The sequence below is a fragment of the Anopheles arabiensis genome, chromosome 3, assembly GCF_016920715.1.
Source record: "Anopheles arabiensis isolate DONGOLA chromosome 3, AaraD3, whole genome shotgun sequence".
Classification (NCBI taxonomy): domain Eukaryota; kingdom Metazoa; phylum Arthropoda; class Insecta; order Diptera; family Culicidae; genus Anopheles; species Anopheles arabiensis.
In genome coordinates this window covers 85,540,131-85,566,927 of record NC_053518.1, presented here as the reverse complement: position 1 = coordinate 85,566,927, position 26,797 = coordinate 85,540,131, and the positions used below count along the sequence as shown (strand labels likewise).

The 26,797-nt window shown below is 45.7% G+C and overlaps 1 protein-coding gene across 5 annotated transcripts in view; it reads right to left on the bottom strand.

Annotated features, from left to right (window-relative positions):
• LOC120900201 (neurotrimin-like) overlaps positions 1-26,797 on the bottom strand; it is a 98,652-nt gene that overhangs the window by 15,887 nt on the left and 55,968 nt on the right. For all 5 annotated transcript variants that reach the window (XM_040306890.1, XM_040306895.1, XM_040306891.1 and 2 more), the window contains exon 3: positions 25,990-25,995. In XM_040306890.1, the coding sequence (XP_040162824.1) occupies positions 25,990-25,995 (6 nt within the window). The remainder of the gene's footprint in view (positions 1-25,989; positions 25,996-26,797) is intronic.

The following is a 26,797-nucleotide window of genomic DNA, read 5'->3' as shown; positions in this document are numbered from 1 at the left end:
GTCGTCGTCGTCGTGCCTGGTCCATCTTTTCCAGTTCCTCCCATGGCCCGTGCCACTGCTGTTATTGTTAACTAAATGTCAACGCTGGAGGTCTTGGATGGATGAGCAAAGTGGTGGTCGGATGTTAAAGCTGCACCGGCTCGTCGTGGCTACTTGCTCCTGCTGCATCGATTGTGCATTGGTGGTGTGCAACATTAAAGCGACGATGCGACACGACCGCGGTGTACCGGTTTTTCCTTTTGTCGTGCGTTTTTTTGCTGTTGCTGTTACTAGTCCGGTAACGGACCGGTTGCACCCTGGGCGGGAGAAAAATGGAAGAACATAATAATAACGCCCGGAACCGTGTAGTGGTGTGCGATGGTGGGCAGTTTATTTATCAACTTGTTTGTTTTTTCCACCTCTTGCCGAGGGTTTTTTTGCTTGTGCACTCTATGGCAGAAACTGTGTCAGCAGCATCCAGAAATCGTCTCACATTTTGCACTGTGCGTGGTAAGCATAATAATTATTAAGATAAAAAAATGCTCATCTTTTTTCTTAAACAAGTTTATACCTTTGCTAAAAAGGGGACAGCGCATTAAAACCAATTTGCAAAAAATAATTAAATCATTTAAATCAAAATAAACAATTGATGATTTTATCACTTTTTCAACCCCCACCGTACGGCGAACGATCAGGCAGAAGATGCAGCAGAGAGGTCGTCTGTGTGCCACTGGTTTCTTTCCTTTTTTTTGCTACGGATGCAAATTTGTTAACAACGTTTAACATCTTTGCTGCACTTTGTCATGCACCTCAGCCCATCCTCGTTGTTGGCTTCCACCCTGTGTTTAATTTCCATTTCAATATAACGACAGGAGAGGCAGCAGCAGCACCATATTGTTTCTCCGCGCGGTTGCTCATCTCTCATCCCGTCCCATCGATCAATGAATGATCGCGATCCCCGTTGGCGAATGTTTTTGTTTTCATTCCACCCTTTACCCACTGGTAGAGATCACTGTCTCCCTAGGGGGTGATAGAGGCGTGTGTGTGTTTTTGTGTGTATATTTTTTCCCCTCCCTTCCTCACGCTGCACGCAGCTTTGCTACTTTTTTCTCATCTTGATAATCATCTGCACTAAAGAAGTGATTGCGGGATGGCGGTGTTTGTTTGTGTGTGTGAGTGTGTGTGTGTGTGTGTGTGTACACACCGAGCACGAGAAGCTAAACGGAAAAGCAAACGAATGTCCTTGTTTGTCTTTAAAGACGTGATTAAAGTGCTGACTGTTGTGCAAAGTACTTTTTGATTCGTAGCATGGGATGGGTGGAAGTTCTCACGAACTTTTTTGTTTGATTATCGTTTCTCCCACTTTTTTGTTTCTGTTACTGCGCTCTAACCGCACTGTGTGTGTGCGTGCTTCATTTGCTGGGCTAATGGCCATATTTCTAGTGATAAATAAATAGAAATATTTCGAAAACCGTTTTGCTATTTGAAGCGGAAGGAAGTCTTTTACCTAATTGCACAGTAGGTTACGCAGTTTGAAGTGGTTGGGAACTTTATTTGAACTGGGAAGGATGCGTCATTGGCTGGTGTCCTAGTTTTGTTTTTATTGCAAATTTGAAGGTTTTATTCAAAGAAGATTGCATTATAAAGCAGTTTTGCTCTTCTTTTCAATTTGAATGAAAAAGACAAGGTTTCAGGAGTTAACACTTAATTTTTACAATTACAGAAATGGCTTCATGTGGTTAAAAACTTCGTTATAGTTACAGTTTTGCATTATTTTATAATAGTTTTGTTTGTTAATTTTTATCTTTTTTTTAATAGAACAATAGAAAAAAGTTAAGAAAGAAGGTAATTGATTATTTTAGAATTTATCACATAATAACATGAAAATTGGAGAACCACTTTGAATATTATACTTGTCTCTTATAGTCTCTTTTGTCAACTATACAAGTATACAATGAAACGAATGATATCAGCTGTGCGTTTTCTTGCTTTAAAATATGTGAATTTGTAACAGAAATTAAAAACAAATCATTAAAATCTCTCCCAACTCTCTAAAAATGTCGAAAGTACACAAGAATTTTCATTAGTTTCGCTTTAATTTTAAACGCCGTTGAACATCACATGAATAATCAGCGCGCACTGCAATGCTCTGTAACGCTGAAACACTGTAACACTTTGTAACAAATTAGGGCGCAATTCCCTTTTTTGTCCTTTTCGCCCCAAAAGTGTGCCTGTGACGGCATGCCGGGGGTGGCCGTGGTTTAATGATTTATGCGACGAAGATTGTATCACCCCATCGGAAACTGCCATATATACATACGCGTATACACTACACTATACGTCGCCCCGTACTGACACACTGGCCCGATTCGTCACACCACGGGTGCGTATGAATGCGTAACCATTGTTCGACAAACTTCCGTAAATTACTTGGCCCTACATGGCTTTTCGGGGCCTGGCTGGCAGTTAAATTGTAACTCAAGTGTAAACACTGTTCAAATTCGAGCCCCCATTTCGACCGGTTCTGCTGCTTTCCGCTCATATACACGACCCGTAAATCTGCGCTAGAAATGAATTGTAGTTTATTGCGTTTTCTACCAACATTGCGGCATGCAATGTACGCGAGAGTTGTGAGCTCTCGTGTGTGTGTGTGTTGATGAAAATTATGAGCTCTTAATTAACCCACCAGAAATTTTGTACACCACAATCTCTTGCCACATCCCACGATTACTGTGCTCGACGTGGTGGTGTCACAGCGTTCCAGCCCTTTCTCCCAAACTCATTTGGTTAATGTTACGAATTAAGCAAATGGACAACGGGAAATTATAGTCCGTGGCTGGCGGGAAGTTGTCCCAATTTGTGCCAACGCTTGCGGTTATGGTGAATTCGATATTCGCGATACCCGATCTAAGATGATTGCAAATTAATTAGGCCCGGAAGCTAAAGTGCGGCGCACGGTGGTGCGCTCGTATTGTTTCGCACATTTCGCAAACGAACGCGAGTCTTTCACGACAGGCTGCGAGATCGGCTGCGCAATTGTTCTCGTAGTTGCTGTAACTATCGCTGCCGGCAGTAATGGGCACTGCTGTAAATTGTTCTCTCGAGGCAATGCTATTTGTAGTACCAAAGCAGAGACAGGGATAACAGGGACATGTAACAACAACAGTGCGCACTATTTGCGCGCGATTTCGATCGTGGCGTATTGGACCGTTGGTAGCCATTCAATCTAGCCGTGGTTGGCAATCGTGCAATCGGCCGTTGGGCTGTCAACGGAATCACTGCGGTAACGGCACTTCGTTTCGCTGGGGGTAAGATGTAATGAATTATTAATCGCAGCAAGAACTCGTTCGGTGGCACGCGCTCGTAACTGTCACGCGGTACACCAGGAGGGCAGCAGGGCGTGTTGTTTGGCGGAAATTTGTTCGATTTTGCTAACGCGAAAGACCGTTATATTGCAATGGCAATGGAATTGGGACACATGTCGTTTGGAGGGGTAGGGGGGGTGGTACATTCCCGTTGGGATAAGACGGGTTCGTTAGTGAGAGATGTGTAAACAAATCGATAGCAGTGTTATGGCAAGAAAACTGCGTTTTATACTCGCAGGAATGGTGTAAACCCGACATAAGCTTTCCGGTATGGTATGTGATCCGGTTCGAAGGACTAAATGACGTCATTTTTGCTGTCGTATATCTTTCGCAAATGTAACGTTCTTTATTTTATTGTACTTTACAACCTTTGCTAGTAATTTGTGAATGTTCATCATTCGATTTTGGGGTAAAAACGATTTTTTTAGCTTTTTACCCATTCTTATTGTTTTTCAGTAGAAAATGATATCTTTACACTTTCTGGAATCAAATTAAAGCAAAGCAATGTTGAGTAATACTGCCTTGTAAAAGGTTCAGTGCGAAAATCAAAAGTGTATGTCGTGTTGGTTTTGTGTTAATATTTCAAGACTTTGCTTCGCAATCAATCTTTGTTAATAATTTCCCGCTGGGTGTTTTAACGCAACCACGGCTAAAAGCCACAACCCATTTGTACCGCCATCAAAACGTGCTCATTACCGTCCTTTTCATCAGTTTCATTCAACCCAACCAGCACAATGTAAAACGGAGGTCACCAAATCATGCTTGAAGATAAATAGACCCTTAGGCGCTCGCGACACAAGCCTGTGAAACAATGGAAAAACCTTTCGTCAAACCGGCGACGTTCGGTTCGGTTCGGTACGTGCCCGTATCCTGATCTCCAAGCAGCAGCAGCAGCAGCAGCAGAAGTAGCCGCAAGGGAGCAATTTCCGTCCGTGCGAAATAAGCTCCGGTCTGTTCTGTTGGCGATGAATTGTGTGCTCCGACATTGACATCGGCTTGCACAGCGCGTCCCGTTGGTGGTACGCGTCACGATCGCGGCGAGCAAAAGAGTGGCTTCCATTCATTGATCTTTGTGCTGGCTTTGGGCATCATGGTTCGAATTTCTTTCGCTCCGAGGTTCGCGCATGTGGAACCCCAGCCTGCCACAGCTGCGACGATGACATCACGTTGCAATCCGAGTGCTTTCCACTGGCGCACAAGGGGGACGGGAACAACATAATCGCTTTATGACAGCGCGAGCGCAACACACATTTGGCGCGTTTGCATCGAATCGTGGGGCGCGGAATCGAGCGACCGGCGCTTCCACCATCATGGCTGTTCCAGAACCTGTGTGTAACTGTCGTGACACACATTTTCACGGATCGCTGGTTGATTGAACTCTGGACAAGGAGGGGCCAGGTTTAGGGGGGGGGCACATTTTTTCACGTTCACGCCATCGCGATGCCGCGCGTGTCGTGTGTTGTGGAGTATCGATCGGTTTAGCTGGCGTAAGCTTGGATTATCGTTCGCACATCGTTCTGGGCCGATTACTTGAAGTCAAAGATTAACGTGAAGTTATTTCATAGTTCTTGGATTCATAATACTAGACGATTAATCTCATTAAAACAGTTCCAATAGAAATGTTGTGAAAACTCAAACTTTCAAATGTGTCATCTAGCAGTGCGCCATCTAGCGCAAAACATGTCAAACGACAAATGTCAAAATTGAGTTTGATGGCCAACATATGTCAATTAGCGAATGATTGTTTACGCTAGTAAACCAGCAATATTTTATTGCGATCAAGGTATCAAAACGTGAAGGTCATATGACGCAAACTTCACAATGCGCTGCGTAATAAACAAAACACCAAAACTGATTAAGACATATCCAGGAAGCAACAAATTGTTTTTCCCTTTTGTATGATTTATGTGTTTTTCGCTGTGCGCCAAACGGGCTGAAATAAATCACTGTACCAGCACTTTTACACCTTGTGGTACATATGTGTGTGAGCGTTCAATTGTTTGATCATTTTTTGATGCCTTTCAGCGTGCATCATGTTTCTTTCTCTCCCCCCTAAGGTTCAGGGAAAGTTGAGGATCATAAATCTAACCCCCATCGCATGCAAAAGAAGTTGCGCTGACACTTTCTCCAATTTTACGAGTGTTCTTTGTTGTGCCTTTGTTACTCCAAAAACCGCACCAACTCACACACTATCTTGGACCTTGGAATGTCTTTTCAAGGGTGGACGGTAAAGGAGTGTGCTACGTGCCCGATTCCAGGACAATACCCCGACATATTGCATGCAAAGATTGCTCGGGGAAATAAATCTTGTCCCTGCTTTTCGCCCTAATGCGATTTGTACCATACCATCGCGTCGGTCTCGGGGTAGTATTGAGTAGTGTCAATGCGTCAATGTGTACGAGAACCGAGAAGCATCGGACGCTTTTCTATTACTACTGAAACGAGTTCCTTTAGCGAAGGATGCGAAGGATTCCAAAGCGCACGAAAATATGCTGCCTTTGTCGCGTGCACCTTTCGTTGTAGGGTCTTGATAGGGCAACACAAAAGCTTCGCCAAGACTGCAACGGTTGGGGAATTGGAAAATAAAAAGGTCGACAAACACCCAAAACACGGAGCGGGCACTGTGTGCCGACTGAGCGTATTTAGGTTAATTTGATTCTTGTGGTTCTGATAAACGATTTTATGATCGTCACCGGAAAACCCACCTCCCCTGACGGGTCTGACAGGCGAGATGTGGGCTTGTAGGGGAAGAAAAAGCACACCAGTGAGCAGTAACCGAACTTAACTTGTGTTTTTTTTTTTGCTGTTGTTGAACGATTTTTATTATCGGAGCTTGATGTTTTTTTTTTTAGTTTTTTTTTCTACTTCCATGTCACCTACTGTGATGTGGTGGTTGGTTGTCGTAGTAAAAGGGCGTAAACGAAGCCATAGGGCTACCGTCTAAAACGCACCCGAACGTGCGGGAAATTATGATCCGGAAGTTTATGACGGGTGCTCTCGCTTGCTCTCGGGAGGTTGCTCCGTTGTGGTTGTTGTTGCTGTCCGCATCGGATCGGAACAAGCTTCTCGTCTGGGAAGCACGGGAAACCCTCGGAATCGATCCGGTTGGTTTGATGTAAATATGGTGCAGCATTTTTTCGCTTTTTGGGAGGAAAAATCAATTAACGGTCACATTTTTTTAATGTTTCTTTTATTTGCCAGCATTATGCTAGCAGCAGATACTTTGCGGTAATATCATTTACGAGGGTCAAAATGACCTCGCACCGGCTATAGGGAAGTGATAAAAAAACATTCGACCGCACTCAACGAAAAGGACTAAATTGGTTCCAAAGCTGTCATAAAAATAATAAAACCCAACTAACCCTTTGAAATAAACGAGCAAATGAACAAAAGTAATGAACTGTGCAAAGGGGTAGATTGGTTTAGGCGATGCATTCGAATGTCTATAAAATTGTAATTCGTTTCAACGTTTGAACGATAAAATCTCAACCGCTGAGCAATGATAACGGATAATGGAAGGAAACTAACCCCACGCCTGTAAACAATTATCCATCAATTACCGGTACGATCCATCCAAGTGTCGCTCTTCCAAGAAACAATATTGATGTTTCCTCAGCGTCCTTTGGCTCACTTGGCAACTGATGCCCCATTCGGTGCCAGACATCCCGACGTAAACGATGGTGAAAAATGTCACCATTTTCCGGAAGAGGATGAGCAACCTCCCAGTAGCAACAGCAATAAGGAAAAAAAAGTAATCGCCCAAGTGTCCTCCAGACACACTCATACACACATAAACACACTGGATGATGCCGAGTGTGCGGGAAAGTTGTCGCCATTGCGTCGCGTAAATAGGTCACTGTTGTTGCATTTTCCCTCCTGCCACACACACACACACACACACGCTACTGCTACCGGCGCCTCTCGCCAATGGTGGTAAAGTCACTGAAAGCGCTTTTATGATTTTACGTAAGCCCCCGATCATCGCCCACAGTGTTGGCTGCTGGCCCAACCGTGGCCGTACCGTCCGTAGCGAAAAACGTGAGCGTATGCTGCGCGCCACTGTCGTGCTGTCTGGCGGAAAATATGATGAAGTGCGGTCCCGGAAGTGTTTGGTAAGCTGGAGGATGTGAGCTTACAGGATTAATCATAATGATAACGATACGGGGAAATTTTTCATCTCCATGCTACGGGGGAGATATGGTCCGGCGGTACACCATTTCATAGCAGCGACGTGGCTGAAGTGTCCAATGCCAGTGGAAGCGTGTGCTGCTATAATACAGAAGGGGGAGTTTTTATTTCAATGGAAAATGAGGAAATACTTTTCCAGCAGTGGGGTTTGAAAAATTATCCCCAATTTATCTGTTAAGCCTGTGAAAGCTTACAATAATTATTTAAGAGTAAATATGGACGACTGAATGTGGTAAAGTTACAATGAGGACTGATTAAATTCTATTTAGCAGCTATCAAAAGAGCTTCTTCTTCATCTTATTATTACTTTTTGGCTTTCAAAAAACGACGTCCGACTATTCCAGCAATCGGTACACGTGTCAACTAGACTGTCAGGCAACTTCTCCAGAGAATGACTATCGGTCCTATAGATTCTGCTGTGCGACAGATATGATGTAAGGTGAAATTAATGCACCTTCGAGCTCATCAAAATCTTAAGACAAAATCTACCAAAACTAACATTGAGTTAAAGTTAAGATATTATTTCAGCTACGTTGTCCTGTTCTAACAATTAAACCTAAACCTGTACAAAGAAACGTCCACCGTTGCAGGACGGTTTACATCATGTTCCTGTGTCATTCGCACTCCGAAGTAAGATGTCAGCAAATTGAAATCACCAGCAACAAGCTTTGTCTGTCAGATGTCAGACGTCAGATTGCGCTCGTGTTGTCCTTCTGCTGGCTGTTTCACCTCGTTCAAAGGAGACACAGTAAGCCCTCCACTAAATCAAACGATGACGTACCGAGCTCGGCTGAGATAAACGGTTACCGAGACCTTGCCACTAAAGCAAGGTCAGGATCGGAGAGCCAGATTTCCCTTTTACGTTCTGTCCAATTGCTTCATGAAATTGCTGAAATTGTTGCCTTTGGGTTTATAAATAGATATAACCGTAATAATCATCACCCCTGTGCAACTCCACGCCGGACGCCCTGTGCGAATACCCATTGGCATGGGGTCTGTATGGTTTTGCCGTATTGCCTCATTATTTCCGCAATGCTCCAAATTACGGTACGGTCACGTCCAGCTGAATCTTCAAAACAACCACATTTAATAGACCGTTGAGCGACTATGTTTTGAAAATTATGTTCCTCAGAAGCACACAACGGAGGACGGGGTGTTACAAATTTCACACCACAACAGCGCTCGCTAATCCATCCCGTACCGGACACACCGAACACAAGCACGTTTCACGCGTTAGCTTATGAACTCCGTGTTCTGTTCTCTGGAGTCTGTTGTAGTTGTTTTTTTGTTGCTCCAAACGTTACATGAGCTACATTCTGGTAAAGCTTTCATATTTTCTCCGATTCACAAAGCGGAAAGCATAGCATACACACTGCTCTGAAGTCAGCGAGATTGCTGTGCTGTTGTGCAAAAGTCGGTGGATTATTCTGCCACCGGTTGTTAATTGTCACCAGCGCTCCATGGTTGGGCCGTTGTTGTGGCGTTCATGTGGCTGTGTTCCATTTCTATCACTAGTTTGCCGTGGTGGCATGGTGTGCCGTGTTATTTTGTTCCCGTTTGTATGTTTTTGTATTTTATTTCTATTCCCCGCACCGCCTCTACGAAACCGACTTCTCCGACTTTTGTTTCTAACGAGCCACATTTACACAATTTTCCACTCCGCGATGATTACCAGCGTTTCCTAACGCTTACTGCTGGTTCGCGCGTTAGCGATGCGATATGGATGGGCTATGCGCTCTATTCGTCTTGCTGTGCCAATCCTGTTCGGTGGGTCGCAGCACCACGTGAACCGTTGCCACCACTGGCTTCTGCCGTACTGCTACCACTTGGCTGGCTGGCTTATGGTTGACGTGGTTTTCACTCCATTCTCCAGCGGCAGTGGGTTAAGCTACCGGAAAACGAGCCTTCAAAGCTGAACCACTCCTTGCTGTGGAGCAGGAGAAACTCCACGCCCTTGGTTTATCTTGCCACTGTCGTCGTCGTCGTTGTCGTCGATGTTGGTAAAAGCGACGGAACGCACGGCTCTTCGTGTTCGGGCGGGATCAGCGAAATTTATTTCCCTCCCAGCAATAGGAAGCCCACCATGATTGGGGCGTGAGGACACAGACACACACCCACAGAAGAATTCCTTGCAACGGAGAGATAGTATCAACCGATCGATAGCAATAACTGGTTTTTGATGGTGTGTTCCGGCGAGCGTTGTGAGCCCGTATCGGAATCGGCAAAATCAGCATCTGGGGGAGGAGGGCCACGGGCAGCAAGAATGGGTGCAGAAATTATCTACATCTCGCTGAAGGTGCAAACGAGCGGACGGACGGCGAAACGGAACGTCTCAAATAACACCTTCGGAGCTTGGAGCCTCGCATCAGTCCTGCAGCGATGACTCAACGTGCGAACGTCATTTTGCCTCCACTCCTAAGCGTAATATTTTATTCCTGTACTACCGTTTGCTTCGCACGAATAAGATTGTATTGTAGCCGCCATTCGGGGTCCGTTTTGCTCCAGTGACAAGGATGGTGTAGAATTAAAGTGCACGGGGGAAAAAAGCTAACTTCCCAACAAGAATATAACGCGCAACGTTCTCATGGGACACGGTGGAGCAGGAGGAAAACAGCAAACCCCTTTCCCGGGGGTTTCCCTCCGTTTTCATAGAGTATGGTAATTTTGTACTACGTTTTTTTTTGTTGTTGGATGGATGGTTGGCACTGCTGACTCCTTTGTTGAGGAGCGCTTTTGTTGCGTTCGGGTTCCGTGTCGGCTGCGTCGGGGAGTCGGGAGAGTCAGCAACACAGGGAGAGAGAAAAAAAAATCTACCGGGAAAGGAAAATCTAAAAATCACGAAAGTGCAGTTTTGAATAATTTATCCCGTACCGTTTCTAAGCGCTTCCGAGCGTTTTGTTGATGAAACTCTCTCCCCTTTAGTGCGGGAGTGAAAGGCTTACGAGGAAATGCTTTTCTTTGTTGTGCAGTTTTTTTGTTATCCTTCTCCTCCATCTTACGGAAAGCAATGAAAATTATGCATGGAATGTGATTTATTCGCGGAATTCATTGAAATAGGAGGGGGAGTTCGTTTTTAAAAAGGTTTCTTATGTCGTTAGGATAAAGGTCCATTAAGTGTTGTTGTTTGCAATTGGCCTCTGGGTTGGAATTGTGATGTAATTAGGTGAGGCTATATTACGTTAGCATTTGATTCTGCGATGAAAAGGTTTGGAATTAACTGTAACGAACCTTTCGACACTGAAAACTGATGCTTGGGGTGATATTGATGTAATGAAATATGAATGCTGCCAGAAATAACGATCAGAAGTTACGAGCCTATAGTTATTTACATAATATTTTAGAAGTTGTAAAACATGATAGACATATTGGAAGAAAATTAAATCTAATAAATGGATATCAAAACTAATTTTAATCATCCTTAATGCACCAGATAATCCTCTCTTTTATAAAACAAGATTAGTAAGCCTAAGTAACATTAAGGAGAAGGTTATTTACTTCATCAATTAATGTCTTAATTAATGTACTATGAAGACGACAAAGGCCATAGTCAATGCTTCATATTCATCGATTTTCCCTGCACAAGTAATCGATCACTAGCAGGCATCGCGGGTGGGGCATCGCTCCATAATGTTCCAAATCTTTCCTTCCCGCCCGAAAGTTGCGTACAAATATTTGTTTTCGCTGCCATCTGCCCAACCAGACACCAGACTCTTCCAACCATCATCGATCGGCATTCCGCATATCCGGAGCATAGTGCCCCTGCGGCGGTCGGCAATGTTTGACAAACATAAATCTAACCACCGGGCCGGGCCGGGCCGGGCTGCTGGCCTTGGAATGACGGTTCTTTGAGTGTTCAAATTTCCCTCCGTTTCCACGGAAAATCCACCACCAACTCTTCGTGAAACGTGTTCCGCGCTGGACGCGCATTGTCAAGACGCGCAGGAGCCCGGAAGCGGGTAGAGCAGGAGCGCGTGATTTCTTTGTTGGGTTTCTTCGAACACAGAATCCGAAAAGTAAGACGTTAGAGCGCCGTGGAAACCCCATATTTCCCAGCCTCAGCCTATTTCACAACCATTAAAGCGTGACGCGCGATCCAATGAATGAAGTCGGCACACATTTCTCGAACAGCTCGATGACAGCTATACCCGGCCGATGTTGGTCAGATGTTGGTGGTGTGCCACACACATGTGGCGCATCCTGGCGACCGATTGCGATTTGATAATGTTTGTCTTCATCGCTGTGTCTTCATCGCTGGGACGTATTTGGTAAATACACAAGGGAGTGAGGGGGGTGAGTCTCAATGCGTAATTCATCACAAGGTTCGCCTCCCTGATGCCAGATGGAATGCGTAGCGGCAAAACAACAAGAATATGCTACGTTACGAATCGTAAGAAGCAGACGCATTTCGTCTTTTATCGTGCTACTAAAAGACAGCAGTAGTTTTACGAAGCGAAAAAAAGTGAATTTAGTGCCCATTCGCTGATGAAGAGCCGGAATGGATTGCTGCTGAAATTGGTTTGCCACTGGCGACGATAGTTCACGATTTCATTAGAAGTTTAAAATTTCACTCTATTTGATTGCTCATTTTGGGGAACTTTTGGGGAAGCGCCACGTTTAATTTCCCGTCCAGAAGTGGGTTACCCATTGCCCGTCCCATTGCCCAAGGTTACCACCATTCTTAAGGGAATTGGATTGGAGCTCAGCGCACTGTCCGAAACCGTTTCCTTTGCGCCGCAAGTGGCGGAAAATCACGCAGCGCAGCGACAGTTAAAAGGATTCTTCGTTGAAGTGAAAACTGCATTTCGGGTAGCGATTCGGGGAAAGCATTTGCGCGACGCATAAGAAGCAAAGGAAAACCATTCGGTGGCGCCATTCAGTCATTGGAATTCATCCGTCGTGTGAGCTTAGGGTTTAAAATTTCAAAAAAGAAATAGCACTTCAAAAAGAAAGGAAAAAGAATCAGGTGTTTTCTACCGATGGGGAAGGGGGGTGTTATGTGGTGCATGGTCTTTAGAAAAAGTCGTTAGGGATTGTTCCTGGTCTGAGAGGAAATAAAAATTCCACTACTAAAGTTTATTTTTATTTTTTCACTTTTTGTTCTGTTCCATGACAATCAAACTTTTGCACTAGTGCATTTTGCTTTTTTCCCTCGGCCTTTTTTTGTCGCTCTTTCACGTATGTGCGGACGTGAAAGTGTTTCTTGGATTGATGCTTCAACATGGTGGTAGGTCTCTCCCTCTTGGTGAGACGAGTAGTAGTGTCATAGTTTTTCAACAACCACTCCTCACTTAGCGAAAGGACAAAGAAGAGGTCCAGCCACTACTCTGTAGCGTGAAACAACTATGAATACAAAAAGAGCACGAAACTAAAAGGGGGAAAAAATTCGAGGGGTAGTACGTCACTCGGGAAAAAGAACATCAGGAAACATGGTGCTATCGCTATCTGACACACACACACATGCTCTCGTATTACTTTATCGTAATACTTCTTTTGTACTACTATCGGCATGGAAAATGGGGAGAATCACTGCTAAGGGAACAACAACAACAAAAAGACACGAAAACTTGTCCCGCAAAATGGAACCTAGGGGAGGAACACTATGGCACTAGGGAAGGGCAAAAACTATACCATGTGTGTGTGCGAGTGTGTGTTTGTGTGTCAGTAGCGCCCGTACATGTCCATGCATAATCGGCAATTTCGGCGGTGGTTGTTGGTTGCCGTTTTCACTACTGCAGAGGGAAATAAAAACTCCCGCTTTCCCAGCAAACCGCGTGTGTGTGTGTGTGTGTGTGTGTGTGCGCGCGAACTCATATTTCACCCAGCACCCTCCCCAGCAAAGTGCTGGTAATTCACAGGCCCCCTATTCAGCTCTGCGACGACTGCGGAAAATATTATATTTATAGTTATCGGGTCTAGGGGCCTTGTTGCCTGGCAGGATATGGGGCAGTGGCATGATATCTCTATACATTTCGTACATATATTCATTGAAAAACATTGCCTTTTACCAGTATCGATTTTCTTTCCCACCGTACTCCGTCCTGCGGTGTTTCGGAACTTCTGGTCTCGGTTCACTTTGATGGCCAACTGCTGCCAACTGGGTTGATCCTCTGTGTCCTGTATTTTTTTCCGGTACACAAGAACCTGGCGCCGCTGTAGCCTTGACCAAGGTGGGTTTTGAACGTGTGTGTGTGCGCCTTTGTGAGGGCAATTCTAGTGAGGTGTGGTGGGTCATTGCCAAGTTGACGACGGTACCTCCTGTGCAACACTGCAGCTAGTGGTAGAAGAAAGTGTGCGATCGAATTTTATTGAAAGTCATTGCTAATCCGGTCGATAAGAAGATTGAGAGGTTCTGGTAGGGTTTACAATTTATTGGAGCTCGTTTGGTGCAGCTGCGGCCGACTTGCATTCGTTGATATATTGCCTAATTTATAGGTTTAACCATGTACATAAAGCTGGTACAATAAGTTACAGCTATAAACCACTTCTTCTGCACGCTTCCCGATCTGCTTCCATGGGGTTTTGCAACTACTTATGTTAGGAATTCACAGGCACTATGTGTAGTATCTCTGCAGAACCACTCAACGGCAAGAGTTACGACTTCTTGCTCTCTCGTAACAAAACGCACTAAATGTTTCCGAATCTTACGGCCCCACATCTCTCGAATGATGGCGATTATATGAAAAGAAAAAATCATTGGAATCCAGTGTTCCGATGCCATCCAACTTGAACTACGAAAAGTGTTAACTCCAAACACATCGCTGTATCTCTCTTCCTGTCCAAAAGGTTACGTGATGTGGTCGCAAAACCTTAGCGATTACAAAACGACAACCCATTAGTGGGGCGGCAGTTGACGTGACTGATGGCAGTTTTCGGACTAAATGGAGCAACCGGTCACTACCGGGGGCCGTGGGACTCCTCCAACTAGATTAGAAACCCTGTCGCACCCATCAGGCTTGAGGTAATAATTCAAGAGTCAAGAATCGGGGAATGACTTGAAGCGAATGCACTACATGTATTCAACGCGCAAAACTCTTCAACAGTGGAGGGAACTGACGGGATCAGCTGGCTTGAATGTTATACACACACACACCCCGTGTATTGGGTTTTGGTAGAGAGTGTATGCTAAAAATATGCTCCAAACCACGGAAAGAATCACGGAAATATTCGCCCGTACACGCCGCGGCCCGATTTGCTTCCGATGACGTAAGCCGTCGAATGTCGAACGTGTTCAAAACTGTTCGGTCTCGATAGACCTTAAGCTGTCTTTTGCCTCGAAATGTGCCTGTCGAGATTATCGGCTGAATTGGGTGGGAGGAGGGTTTAGGGATATAGTAATACCAACTCACCGTCCACTTCATTCAATGTTTCGAGCATGGCTATGTGTGTGTGTGTGTGTCTTTATACATTTAGGGTGTGCGCACAAGCGTTGATATTCGGGGCAGCAGCGGTCATGGCCTGGTGGCCCCATCGTGCAGCTGGGCAATACTGAAACTTCCTCCTCCGCCACACTGCGAGAAAACCTACGCGCTCAGCGCCTATTTAATTTGGAGAAGCAGAAGCTGAAGCTGACGTTGAAACCTTCCGCTCCCGTTAAAAGTAATCGATCATAACGAGGGAAGCTATGGCTTGAGTGAAGCGCGCTTGAGGTGTGGGGAATGAGGCGGATGGAGACGACCCGAGTCCAAGTGGAAACCTAACCTGGCATTTGAATTGGAGAAGAATTTCTTCCTTTTGGTAGAACGAAGAAGAGATGGCGTATAAATGAAAAATTATTATTAGACTTTCAAGTATTTCTCTAATTCATGGAAATTCCATTTCTAGTGACTCGGTCCCGGTGGTGGACCATTTCGTTGTGCGCCGCCAGAACGTCCAGCCTTTTCGTGAGGAGCAATGAAGAAACCACCAAATATCCCGTTCGTGCTTCCTGCTTATTTTTGTGGGGAGTAGGGGATTTTCCCATTTCTTCAAGCAATTGCAGTCTGGTGTATTGAAATATTCATCGAAATGAAATCTTCAAATCTCCTCCCTACCAACCATTGAACGATCGCTTCAAATAAGGGAAATGAAAATAGTAAATTGAAAAGAAAATCCCCCCGCCCGCGTTGCAACTGCACCTTTTGTGGCACGCTGTAATGTTTATTTCCATTCCAATGGGTAAGAGCAGGCTCGCCTGAAAGGAAATCATGTTCCAAAACATTCCACACAAACGGGGGCAGTTGTATAGATAAAAGGGTTCAAGATCAATACTTCTGGTGCGACGAGATGGGCTGAGCTTCGCGTTTACCTAAGCCAAAACCTGGTGGTAACGTGTAAAGACACGATTAGGGAGCGATGTTTGTAATCAAAACACGAATAATCTCCTCCGATGAAGGAGCTTGAAAGTTGGAAAATATTATGATTCGAATGTTTTGATTTTACACCTTTCGGCTACGGTCTCGGCCCCCTGCCCCTACCGAAGGCCGATCAATCATAGTTGAAGCATCATCGACCCGTCGATCGATGGGGCTGTATTCCAAATATGTGCGCTGTCTGTGAGAGAAATGGGAAGAATTCGTGACTTTACATATTCCCAACCGCAAGTGGTCCATAACAAATGGAAGCTTTTGAGGGGAGGAAAAACTATTTAAACGACTGTATCTGGTGGTCAAAAACAGATGATATAGTGCGGAACAAACTTCCTAATGCTTGAATTCTAGAGGTTCCTGCTGGCTGTAGATATTTAGCCTTGCAAATCGAGCCACTTTACAACAATGTTCACAGTGTAGACATATCTATATATTCAGTACACCCACTCATTAATAACCTCAAGTAATGGCATCTGGTATCGCCGGCTAGTCGTTTCCCGCTAGTTTATCCAGCAATTAATGCACGGAATTAACGGTAGACGCTCAGTACAGACGCGGCATGGGCTGGGGTCTGGCACATTACTATGCAGCCGAAGGTTAATTTGCTTCCCTGTCTCGTGAATAGTGTCTATTATACAATGGCATCGTAGATCTTCCCTAGCACGAGATCTTCATCAGTGGTCTCCCTCCCCATCAACTTCCCACCGCAAGAACTCGGGGCAATCTTGAGATCGGGTAATGTATTTAAATCGCTCAAGCGCGCGCTTTATGAACCGTAGAGGTCTGAGCGTTCGATACCTTGGTGATATGGCTTTGCGCTCGAAAGAATCCAGACCTTTCCCAGCATGTACGATGTACGGTGCATCCCGTTGGTTACCTACTGGAGCTCTCTGTGAAGCTCTCGCCGCATGCGAAACATCTATTCATCCATCGATCATTTAAACAAAACGCTCTATTACCTCGCCCTGTGGCGGGAACTCCAGCCTAAAGAAGCCTTCAGAGCAAACAACTCTCCATTGGAGCGATCCAACGAAATGTTACCAGCTGGCCGTTGACTCCCGTTCGTCAGACACTGCTAAGAATCTTCCAAAATAACAACAGAAAAGAAAAGAGGAAAAAACGCCTTCCAGGCAGGGCTCCATGTGCGAAGCGCGCCTCCAAGATCTTCCCCGAAGGTTTCGTCTTCGGGAAAGAGCGCGCAGCAGGGAGAGAAAGCATAACAAAACAAAACCTAAAACCGGTTGCACCCTCCCAGCGTTTGCTGCAGGGGCCAGCGGGTCCGGGAAAGATCGTGCCCGGAAAGATCGTGCGAAGCTATTTGCTGCCCATTTATTGCTCTAATGGGTCCCGATTATGAGCGGCGTCGGCGTTGAAGACGACGCCGGCTCCATGTACGGGCAGTGTGGTTGGAGCGGCTTGGAGCCCATTGGTTGGCGGCTTACCTTGCGTACGGCCCATGGTTGGGGTTGGGAGATATTCGGGGATGCCGATGTTGTTGACGACGACGACGACGACGACGACGTCCAATGAAGATTATGATCGAAGGTGTCAAGAACTTTTCTCCTTTCGGTCTAATTGATTAACAGGGTTATTAATGGGGCTTAACTAATGGGAGGCAGGGCGAACGAGTCAGGGTCGTAGGACGAGCGTCCAATCAAGATGGTGTGGCGTTGTTTGTGGTCAGAGTTGCGGGGTTTGGGTGTCGGTTCACATTGAAGCAGCATTGTTGACCAAATCTGAATCTCTTGGTTAAAACCAATTCGCATCTGCTTGTCTAGGTTCCTTCAACTAAGTCATGTTTTAATAACTACATTGTTATAGGTACACCATCGATTGGCGGCGATTCATGAGCTCCATCGTGTACACGTGAGGTGTATAAAATCCTCCTCCTGCCAATCTCAATCATAGTCGTGTAATAGTAAACACCGGTGGCATTGTTTGGCCAACATCATCAGCGTGCTTATCAACATCCGCACGAAGGTACGATAGAAAACTAAGCTAGAGTCGAACGTATCTCATAGAAAACTAGCTGTACAAACATTGCCAATATACATAGAGATAGACGATGTAATCAAGATGGAAGTACCATAGGTCTGGTGTAATTCACACAAAGACAGCTGCAGCTGATAAGCCTTGGACCAATCGATCAATCAATTGTGAACGTGAACGTGAAGGGAAACGGTTCCGCGTTACTTGGTTTGCATAATCGAAAAGGGGTTCTAGAGTATTTTATATTATTTTAATATGTTCCAACAGTTGTCAAATAGTTTGAAACTTCAAAATTTAAGGCAGCGGGAAGGCAAAAGCCTTTTCTTAAAGCACTTCAGCTCATGCAAATTGAAACACAAAATGTGATAGACATGTCAAAATAATGGCTAATTTACATTAAAAAGCGCCCCAACCGTATGCTCAATGCGATTGCCATCCGGATCGCAAAATACCTCTCTAATGGAATGCTTCATTTTATCCCTTTTATGTCCTGTGATCCATTTCCATTCACTTTGTCTCGGTGGTGTCTTCCTACGCAGTTTTTTTTTTTGCATAAACGTGATCGGAATGTCCACCAGTGGACGAACGGTAATGTGTGTTTTGCGGCATGTAAATTCCCATACAGCGATACAGCCGATGGAATGTGACAATCTGTGAATACCATCCGGTTCCACGCAGTAATCCGGACCATCGGCTCGATTCGATGCCTTCGGGGGCGCTCGCGCGCTATGAGTGGTTGACATATTTGCCGCAGGTTTCTCCCTTTGCTCTTTCGCCCTAACCGACCGATTCACCTGAATGAAATAGGAGAAACTGTGTGAGAAAATTCATCGCTGGCACGCATACGGCGTTTAATCGAAACGCTCATCGAACGCCGATCAAGTGTAAAGTGTGTGTGTGTGCGTTCTCTCTTTCTTCTATCAGGTGACAGTCGGGGGCATTCTTTCGGTGGTACATTTTATACAGTTCAAACAAAACAGAAGAAAATACCCTTTCCTTAATCGCAGCTTCGATCGTACGCTGCATACGAATGTTGTGTACACGATCACGTACACGTTATTGTCCTCCTCGGAAGGGAGAGGAAGAGAGCTGCAGTAAACCTGGCTACCATGGGGGGAGAAGAACCGTCTTCGGTTAGTGACCGGGACTGCCGTACCACCGTACACGACCGCCATGACAATCGATCCGGGATCGGGAACCCTCAATATTGACAGTGTTCAGAAATGCCTAACCACTTCATCGTTCAAACCCTATTGCCGTTGGTACTACTGCACGCCTTTCCATCTTCGTTACCATTTTTTTTAGGTTTCTGAAGTGAAACCGACGGTCGTTTTGGTGTGGTCGTCACCCAAGATGTACGCAGCAGATCAAGCGAGCGCGCGAGCAAACACAACCCAACCCGGCGACGGGTGGCGACGATCAATAATGTAAGTCATTTAACCGGCCAAACACGTGCTTGGAGTGCCTGCTGGAGAGGAAAAAAGGGCACCCGTCCATGTGCGTGTGTGCGTATGGTGGAGGCATACCTTAGTAGGAAAATATAGGTGGAGGCGATTCGGGAGCGTCCGCCGATAAGTTTTGGACATTGGCGCATTGCGCTTGGAAGATTCCAAACACGGAAGAACCGTTTACAGGGTGGTGTGTAGCTATGTGGGTTAGTCCCTTTTTTAGGGCTTCTTCAGTGTGGTGTGTGGTCAGTAATATTATAATCGATTTTTACTATTTTTAAATGAGCATATTCTAACGGAATATGCTCTATAATCATCTGTTATAGTCATCCTTTCGACATATTGGAAACTACAAATAATCATAATTTTCCCGAGAAGCATGCGGGAATTCCAAGGTTCTGTTTGCTATCATTTAATCTACCCAATGTTTTTCTATCGCCTTTTTAGCATTTGTTTTATTTACTCCACTTAACCTATTCTTAGGAACAATAGCTCCCAGAACTTGCCAAACCAAACACTGGCAACCATTTTTATTGATTATTGTATTGACAACAACAGCAGCAAAAAATCCCCCGCGTGCTGGCTACAATGTATGCATGCTTGTCTATGGCCATATGGTCATTAGATACGGGCACGGAGCACGCTTTTAGTCGTCGCTCGTGTATTCACCCTTAGAAATACACGGCCCGATAGATACCCTCACATCATCATCATCATCATCGTCTTCGAAGCAAACAAAAATAAGGGCGACATGTGACATGGTTCATTGACGGTAACGTAATATTTGCATAACCTTAACCAAGGCAGGCAAACGTTGTTTCACAAAAGCTAGTCGGAACCCAGCTAGCTAGACCAGGAAGGATCGACCGTGTGTTTGTTGACAAATTCCGGTACGGGTTCGGAAGTTGCGTTTCTGAAGCGCGCCTTTGCTCGCGAGGGCGTGCTATCTGTGCGCTATTTTAGGTGAAGGTTTAGGTTGATTTGTTTTGGCAAGTTCCGCAAACAAACCATCCGCAAATATATTCGGTGGGAGGGAGGGAGGTGGGGGTGTGTGGGTTCGTTAGAGAGAGAGAAATATTGTGTGAGTTTAGGCAGAAAGAGGACAAGATTTTGCAGCTATGCATATGGGATTTATCGTACCCATAGTCTTAACTCGCTGGAATGATGAATGCTTGACAACAAAAAAAACTGCCATGTCATAACAAGCTTAAGCGCTATGTTCTTCTCCCGGCATTTGTATACCAATTTTCACATCCTAACGACAAAATGCATCTTTAAAAAGACACATTGCACAATACTGCACAACACTGTATCATCTATGTGTGCCCATCGGGTTTTATTATTATTCTTTTTCTTATGTTGGCACTGTTGTCGGCCAACTTAACAAATCACCTCCAATAGTGGCGGGAAATGGGTGCAATATATCATGGGTGCACCGCATCGACCTCCCATGATTTGAGCCAGACCCATTCTCCTAAACAAGGCAGATGCAAAGAAGGCAGCCTAGGCAGCAGATCGGCCGATCTCACGGCTTTTTGACGCGATCCGATGAGTTGACATGCCAACTGACGACTCGGGGGAACCCGAAGGCCAAACAAGCACATGGTGCAAGATGCGTCGAGTCCGCATCGAATTTGGCATCATGGAAAGAAATGCCAAGCAATATCGTTTCATCATCTAGCCTGTCGGGAGCGGAGTTTGAAGTGTATCTCCCTCCAGAAGGAAGCATATAAACGGGGCGCTTGGGGTGAAAGTGGACGTTTACGGGATCTTCGTTATAACAAATCACGAAAATATGATAAATATAACGCTCTTCCCCCTCGGGGGAGCCGTTACCCACTGAAAACAGAAACATTTGGAAGAGATCCGTTCGGAAGACAGGGAATGGTTGTGGCGTAACAGTGGCATTTCAGCAGATACACGCCGTTTGGTGAGCGGTGATGCCTCTTGAAATTCCAAAGTTGCGTGATGAGGGAGGCGCATCCGTCCCGAGGACGGCCGGATATGAGATGCATCGCCGCGGGTTGCAGTTTCTGCAAGATGCAAGATGTCAGTAGATTGGAATCACCGTCACGCTGATGATACTGCACGCCGGCCGGAGGTTGGGATGGTGGCGGGTTTTCAAAAATCAACAAATAATCAACATTCTCCAGTGTCGTTGCAAGGCCACCGAGACCAATGGGAAGCTGTAACATTGCTCAAGGGCTTCATCGTAGCAAAATTGTAGTGTTTTGCAGAAGAGCAACTTTGTGCCGGGAAGGACGTTCATTTCATCAACACCTACCCAGGCCCAGGCAAGACTCTCCATCTAACTGCCTGATAGCAGTTTCTTAACTCCGGAACAATCGCCAGACACCAGACCAGACTGCCGAAAACCGATGCGATGCGCGCATCTCAGCAATGAAAGCATGTTCCGGCGACACACCTTCCACCCCCAGCACGACAATGTTTGCGTTTTAACGCACATTTAACGGGGACGTAAACATTCGGGGGTTTACCGCCCACCTTTCACACCGAGTTTCCTCGTTTACCAGGCGCCACACAATAGTGCGTGGTCGTCATCGTGGCAGCGGCGTACACGGCGGTACAACACTCTCACGTAAATGTGCGACGAAAGCGCTGTCGGCGTATGGGAGCGTTCCGTGGCTTGTCCAAAAGTTGTCTACCCGCTACCGGGGTTGACGGGCGGAGGCAAAGTTTTCGAAATGCATTCCCATTGCCCTTGTGAAATTGAGCTGGATGAGATGAGATAGCCCGGGAGGGCGAATGGCAATGAGAAAATGGTAAAATAAACTTCCGAACATGAACTTCGTTCAAGACGCTCAGACACTCGGTAGGTTTCCTGGGGGAGACTTGCCCGAGTGTTGTGGTGGGCGAGGTAAAGCGAAACGGTTGCGGTCGTCGACCACGTTTGTTGGAATGTCAGTTCCCAATTGCCCCAAGATATGACCAAGATAGAATGACGCTCAGGTCCTCAGTACACCCGGAGGGTTTGACAGTTTGGTGGATGGATCCTGAGTGCGGGCAGCAGAACTTGCTGGAATAGGGCACCGTTGCCACACAGTGGCACAATTACCAGTGCAACAGTTGTGTTTACCTAGGGCCCACGGACTTCTTTGGCAGAAATGGTGTTTCCGTATTTTTAGGTACAAGCATGTGTGTGTGTATGAGGTATAAGAGTCTCGTTTCCTTCTGACCGACTCAATGTTGCCCTAACCCCGGAGGCTATATCGCACCCAAGCATCCATATCCTGCGCGTGTCCGTGTGTCTGTACGCGAGCGATTCTTTGATGTTATGGTTTTTTGTCGCCAGCCGTGGCCTGGCAGACGAATCATTTCAAGCAAACTAAAGATCATCTTCCGCTGTTCTCAGTCGTTCCCCGTTCCGGCAATATCCGTCCAGGAAGTTGGCAGAAAAGACTGCTTCGGAGGCTGAGAACGGAGGTTGTTCCCAGTAAGCGGACGTCGCACCTCAATGTCGCCTCTTGTAACGATAATCACACGCTTTCGACGGTGGTGTACATTCTCGTTAAGAAAATGTTTGTCCATGCTTTAATCACCACGGGAATGAAGACGGCAAGGAAGTGGAGTTTTTTTTGCTGTTGTTCTTGTTCACCTTTCGGCAATCTTACTTTCTCTCTCTCTCTGCGGCTTCTGGTAGCGCTGTCTCGAAAGCTTTGAAGCCATCGTACGACACATCATCAATATTGGATGAGCGATAGTATTTCAACGGAATTCGGACGATGAATCACATTCTGTGCAGTATTGGGAAGAAAAGGTGTGTGTTTTGCTGCAGACCATCACCCTTCCACGAATGGATCAGGTTGTACAATCCATGACATCAAAGTAAACGATGACGGTGCGATGCGTCATTTGCGGGCTTTTCTGGGCTTTTGCCTACACCTCAGGTTGACCAGGTTAGATCATGTGTGTGTTTGTTTTTATCTACTTCCTTGCTTATTCACCCCCTTTTTTGGCAGGTACTGATGATGATGATGATATTTCAAACAGAATACAGGTGTATTGGCAAAGCTGTTGTTGTTCAAAATTGTCAAAGCCATTATGATTCACGATTTGGAATTAGTAATTGTTAGTTCACCGTACAGCTCATTTTCTCAATAAATGGGAAATCCATGACTGTAGAACAAGTTGTCATCGATGTCATCGCTTTCTTTGCTTCGGCGAATGTATGTGATCATTCGTCAACCTCTGCTACGCTGAAATCAGAAGGATGGTCATCAGGAGTGTATCATCTGCGTTAAGCACGCTTAATACCACCGCTGACCAATCTGTTGCAAAACGCTCGCTGCAAATGTTCACCCAAGCGGGATTAAGCGGTCGGTCGATAAGTAAGTACCTCGTAATCAACGATTGCCCACACACTCTGCTATTCCACGAGAGAGAGATAGTGTGTGTGTGTGGTTTTATTCCTCTCAGCTCACTCACAGCTCACATTGTTTTACAAACAACTTCATGCGGCACGGCGCCACGTACGGCGCTCCTGCGGTTGCGGTTGACGGAAATGACCTTCGTCCTTGAAAAGGATGCGCATCTGCCCGGACGGTAATGTGTGTGTGTGAGGATCTGCGCGTGTGTGTGTGTAACCTACTATATGATTATTATTCCCTGCATGCGTGGTAGAAAAGCAATTAGTTTTATGTTTGCAATCAACAGCCAATCCTTATCACCACCTCGCACACCGATATGATCTCATACCGGTACAATACAGCCCCAACAGGCGCGTAACCGTAGCAAGTCAACACTTCAATCATTGTCACTTACGGCAGCTGTAACAGCAGCAGCAGTAGCATCGTCAGCATTGCAAGCAAACCGCTTTACCGAATAGAAAACAATCGCCCTTTGAAAACAACAATAACGAGTGAACGTGTCTCGATGACATCATTCACCCAGAGGCGGCTGTCAATCGTGCAAGGTGCGTGTATGCGTGACGGTTGGATTAAAATAGGCAAAACCACCATCATTTCCCGACGCGCGACGAGATGCACGAGATAAATCAGATTCCCATTTACTTTAATAATAGGTATAGGACGCCGTACCGATTCGTCCCCTGCTTGTTCAGCACTCTTCCCTCATCCAAAGCGCTATTCAAAATCACTCTCGCTCATCAGATCTCGAGCCCCATTGGGTCGCCGTATCGTTTGACATTTGGCTTCGTGTGCCGTCTGACACAGGCTGAAATAGTACCACCAACTAGTGAGCGCCGTACCCCAATGTACTACTCTTCCTCTATTAAACGCGTCGCGATTACTAAGCTTGTTAGAACCGCACCCAAACAACCGAGGTGTCAAAAAATTGGGTCAACTGTGTGTGTGTGTGTGCACCGTCCGCTAATCGGTGATCGGCAATTTGCCATGAATAGTGCATTATTAAGCACAATTGCAGTCTTTTTTTTTTTGGGTCGTGTGGCCCCGTTGCTGGCTGCTGCTGCTGCACCGTCTAGAATGACGGCAAGAATGTCGAGAATCTACGATGATCGGTCGGTGGAGCGTAAACACCGCGCGCGTGATTGTTGTGCCGGCGTTCGCTAGTTATCGGCGGCGGGGACAGCGGGGCCGTTGCGCCATGCATTGTTACATATTCAGCAGATGCATGTGTATCCGGAGTGAATCTAATTAAAGCTCGAAAGCCCAACCAATGAAGTAATTATCAATTACATACCGATTACTCTTGCGAATGCGTTTGACAAATGAGGTACTGATTATTGGAAGTCGTTTAATAGCGGGCCTGAGTCGGAAGTTTATTGACTTGCGGTGACTCCTATTTGCGCCTTATAATTATAGGGGCATGCGGTGTAACAAGGCATTGCTAATTGGGTGCTGGCGCACGGTGAAATGCTTTTGGACAATTCAGGGAGGAATTTTAATGCATAAAAAATGAACACATTTTCGAGTTATTCTAGCCGCGGAGCACCATCAAACTGGCTTGTATTTATGGTTGAGAATTTTATTTGGAGCATTGTTGCTGAGCTCTTGCTTGGAACAATACCTTTTCAGTATCCGTCAAAATAAGCCGACAGTTAATTTCTCAACTTGAAATCGGGGTCTATTAAAGAGCGCTCACCATCTCTTCTCGAATTCCTTTGTCTGAGTCGTTGTGCCAGCGTTGATACCTGACTATTGTTGACATTATTTTAGTGCCAGATGAGTCATATCTAGTATCCCTTTTCAGCGTCCTTTCAACATCCCAGATGACAGTGTCTTGCCCATCCGCTCTGGGACGGAAATTTGCAAAGTTTACAGAACCAACCGATCTTCTGTCAAGATAGGGTGTGTTGAGAGCCTTTCTACCACTTAGCAGCTAACCTCACCCGAACAAAACGCATCCTCCCAAAACACTCACCCAGCATGAAGTCATCTCAATTAGGGCTAAATTTCGTTAGCCAGCTGATTGCCCTCCATCGCCATCTTAGGTGAATGGCGACCTTTTACCAGTAGCTTGACAAGCTTCTACCAAACCACAGGCTTCTGCTCCAATGAATGTTGTTGGAGTTCGATCAAACGATATTCCGTTCCGATATGATAAGCTCCCAGTAGGGGTGGAGAAGCGCCAGCATTATGTAAGGTCAGATACCCGATGGGAAACGTTCAACCATGGCACTCACTCCACCGGTGGTTTGGAATCGCGGCGGGAGCGCGTCTATCAGCGTTGACTTACCGTGACCTGGAAACGAGAAGATAGAGAAAACACAATGAGCATTTTTCGGGTTGGTGGAATGTTGGTACGGAGGATTGTGCGTTTGATCGAACTTATGAAGTCTATACACGGATGTAAACAAACACGGGGTCGGGGAGGAACCAAATGGGTTGGCTAGGGGAACCGCTATCAGATTTGTCAGTGCATTGTTTTCTGATGAGATGCCATTATATCAAATGGCAGGGGTCTGGGGAGGGTTAATATTGGAAGAGCCAAGGTGTTTTGTGTGAGTGTTACAAAATATCAGCTATTTGATTATTATTATTATTGTGATGTACCTAACGGAAATGAACTTGAAGCTCAACATCGCACCGTACTGTCGCGAGTGTAATAACGTAATTTTGTACTAGTAATGGTACATCATTACCACCGGGTAATCGACAGAGGAGCGACAACCGCCACACAAGCAACACAGTTCATTGATTACACTTGGGAAGACTCGGTCGCTTGTGATTAGATATGTTGACACAACCTCCATACGTGTTATCTTTTGACACGCTTGTAAAGAGTTATCGGAACCAGTTGTTATGAAATCTTGCGCCGTCTTTCAATAGCGGCGCCTCTGTTGTATCGGGACGCTCCAGTTCTCTTTACCGCCCTTACTCACAAACAACAGCACACGTTTCGTTTATGCAAAGCTGCGGTGTTTATTTGCCCCAGAAAGTCCAGTTCGCTTCGAAACCCGAAAGATCGAACAGAGACGGACAGTTTTGCAATTGTTATTTGAGCGACTTTTATTGCCCCCTTGCCCAATCATCGTCTGGTGGGC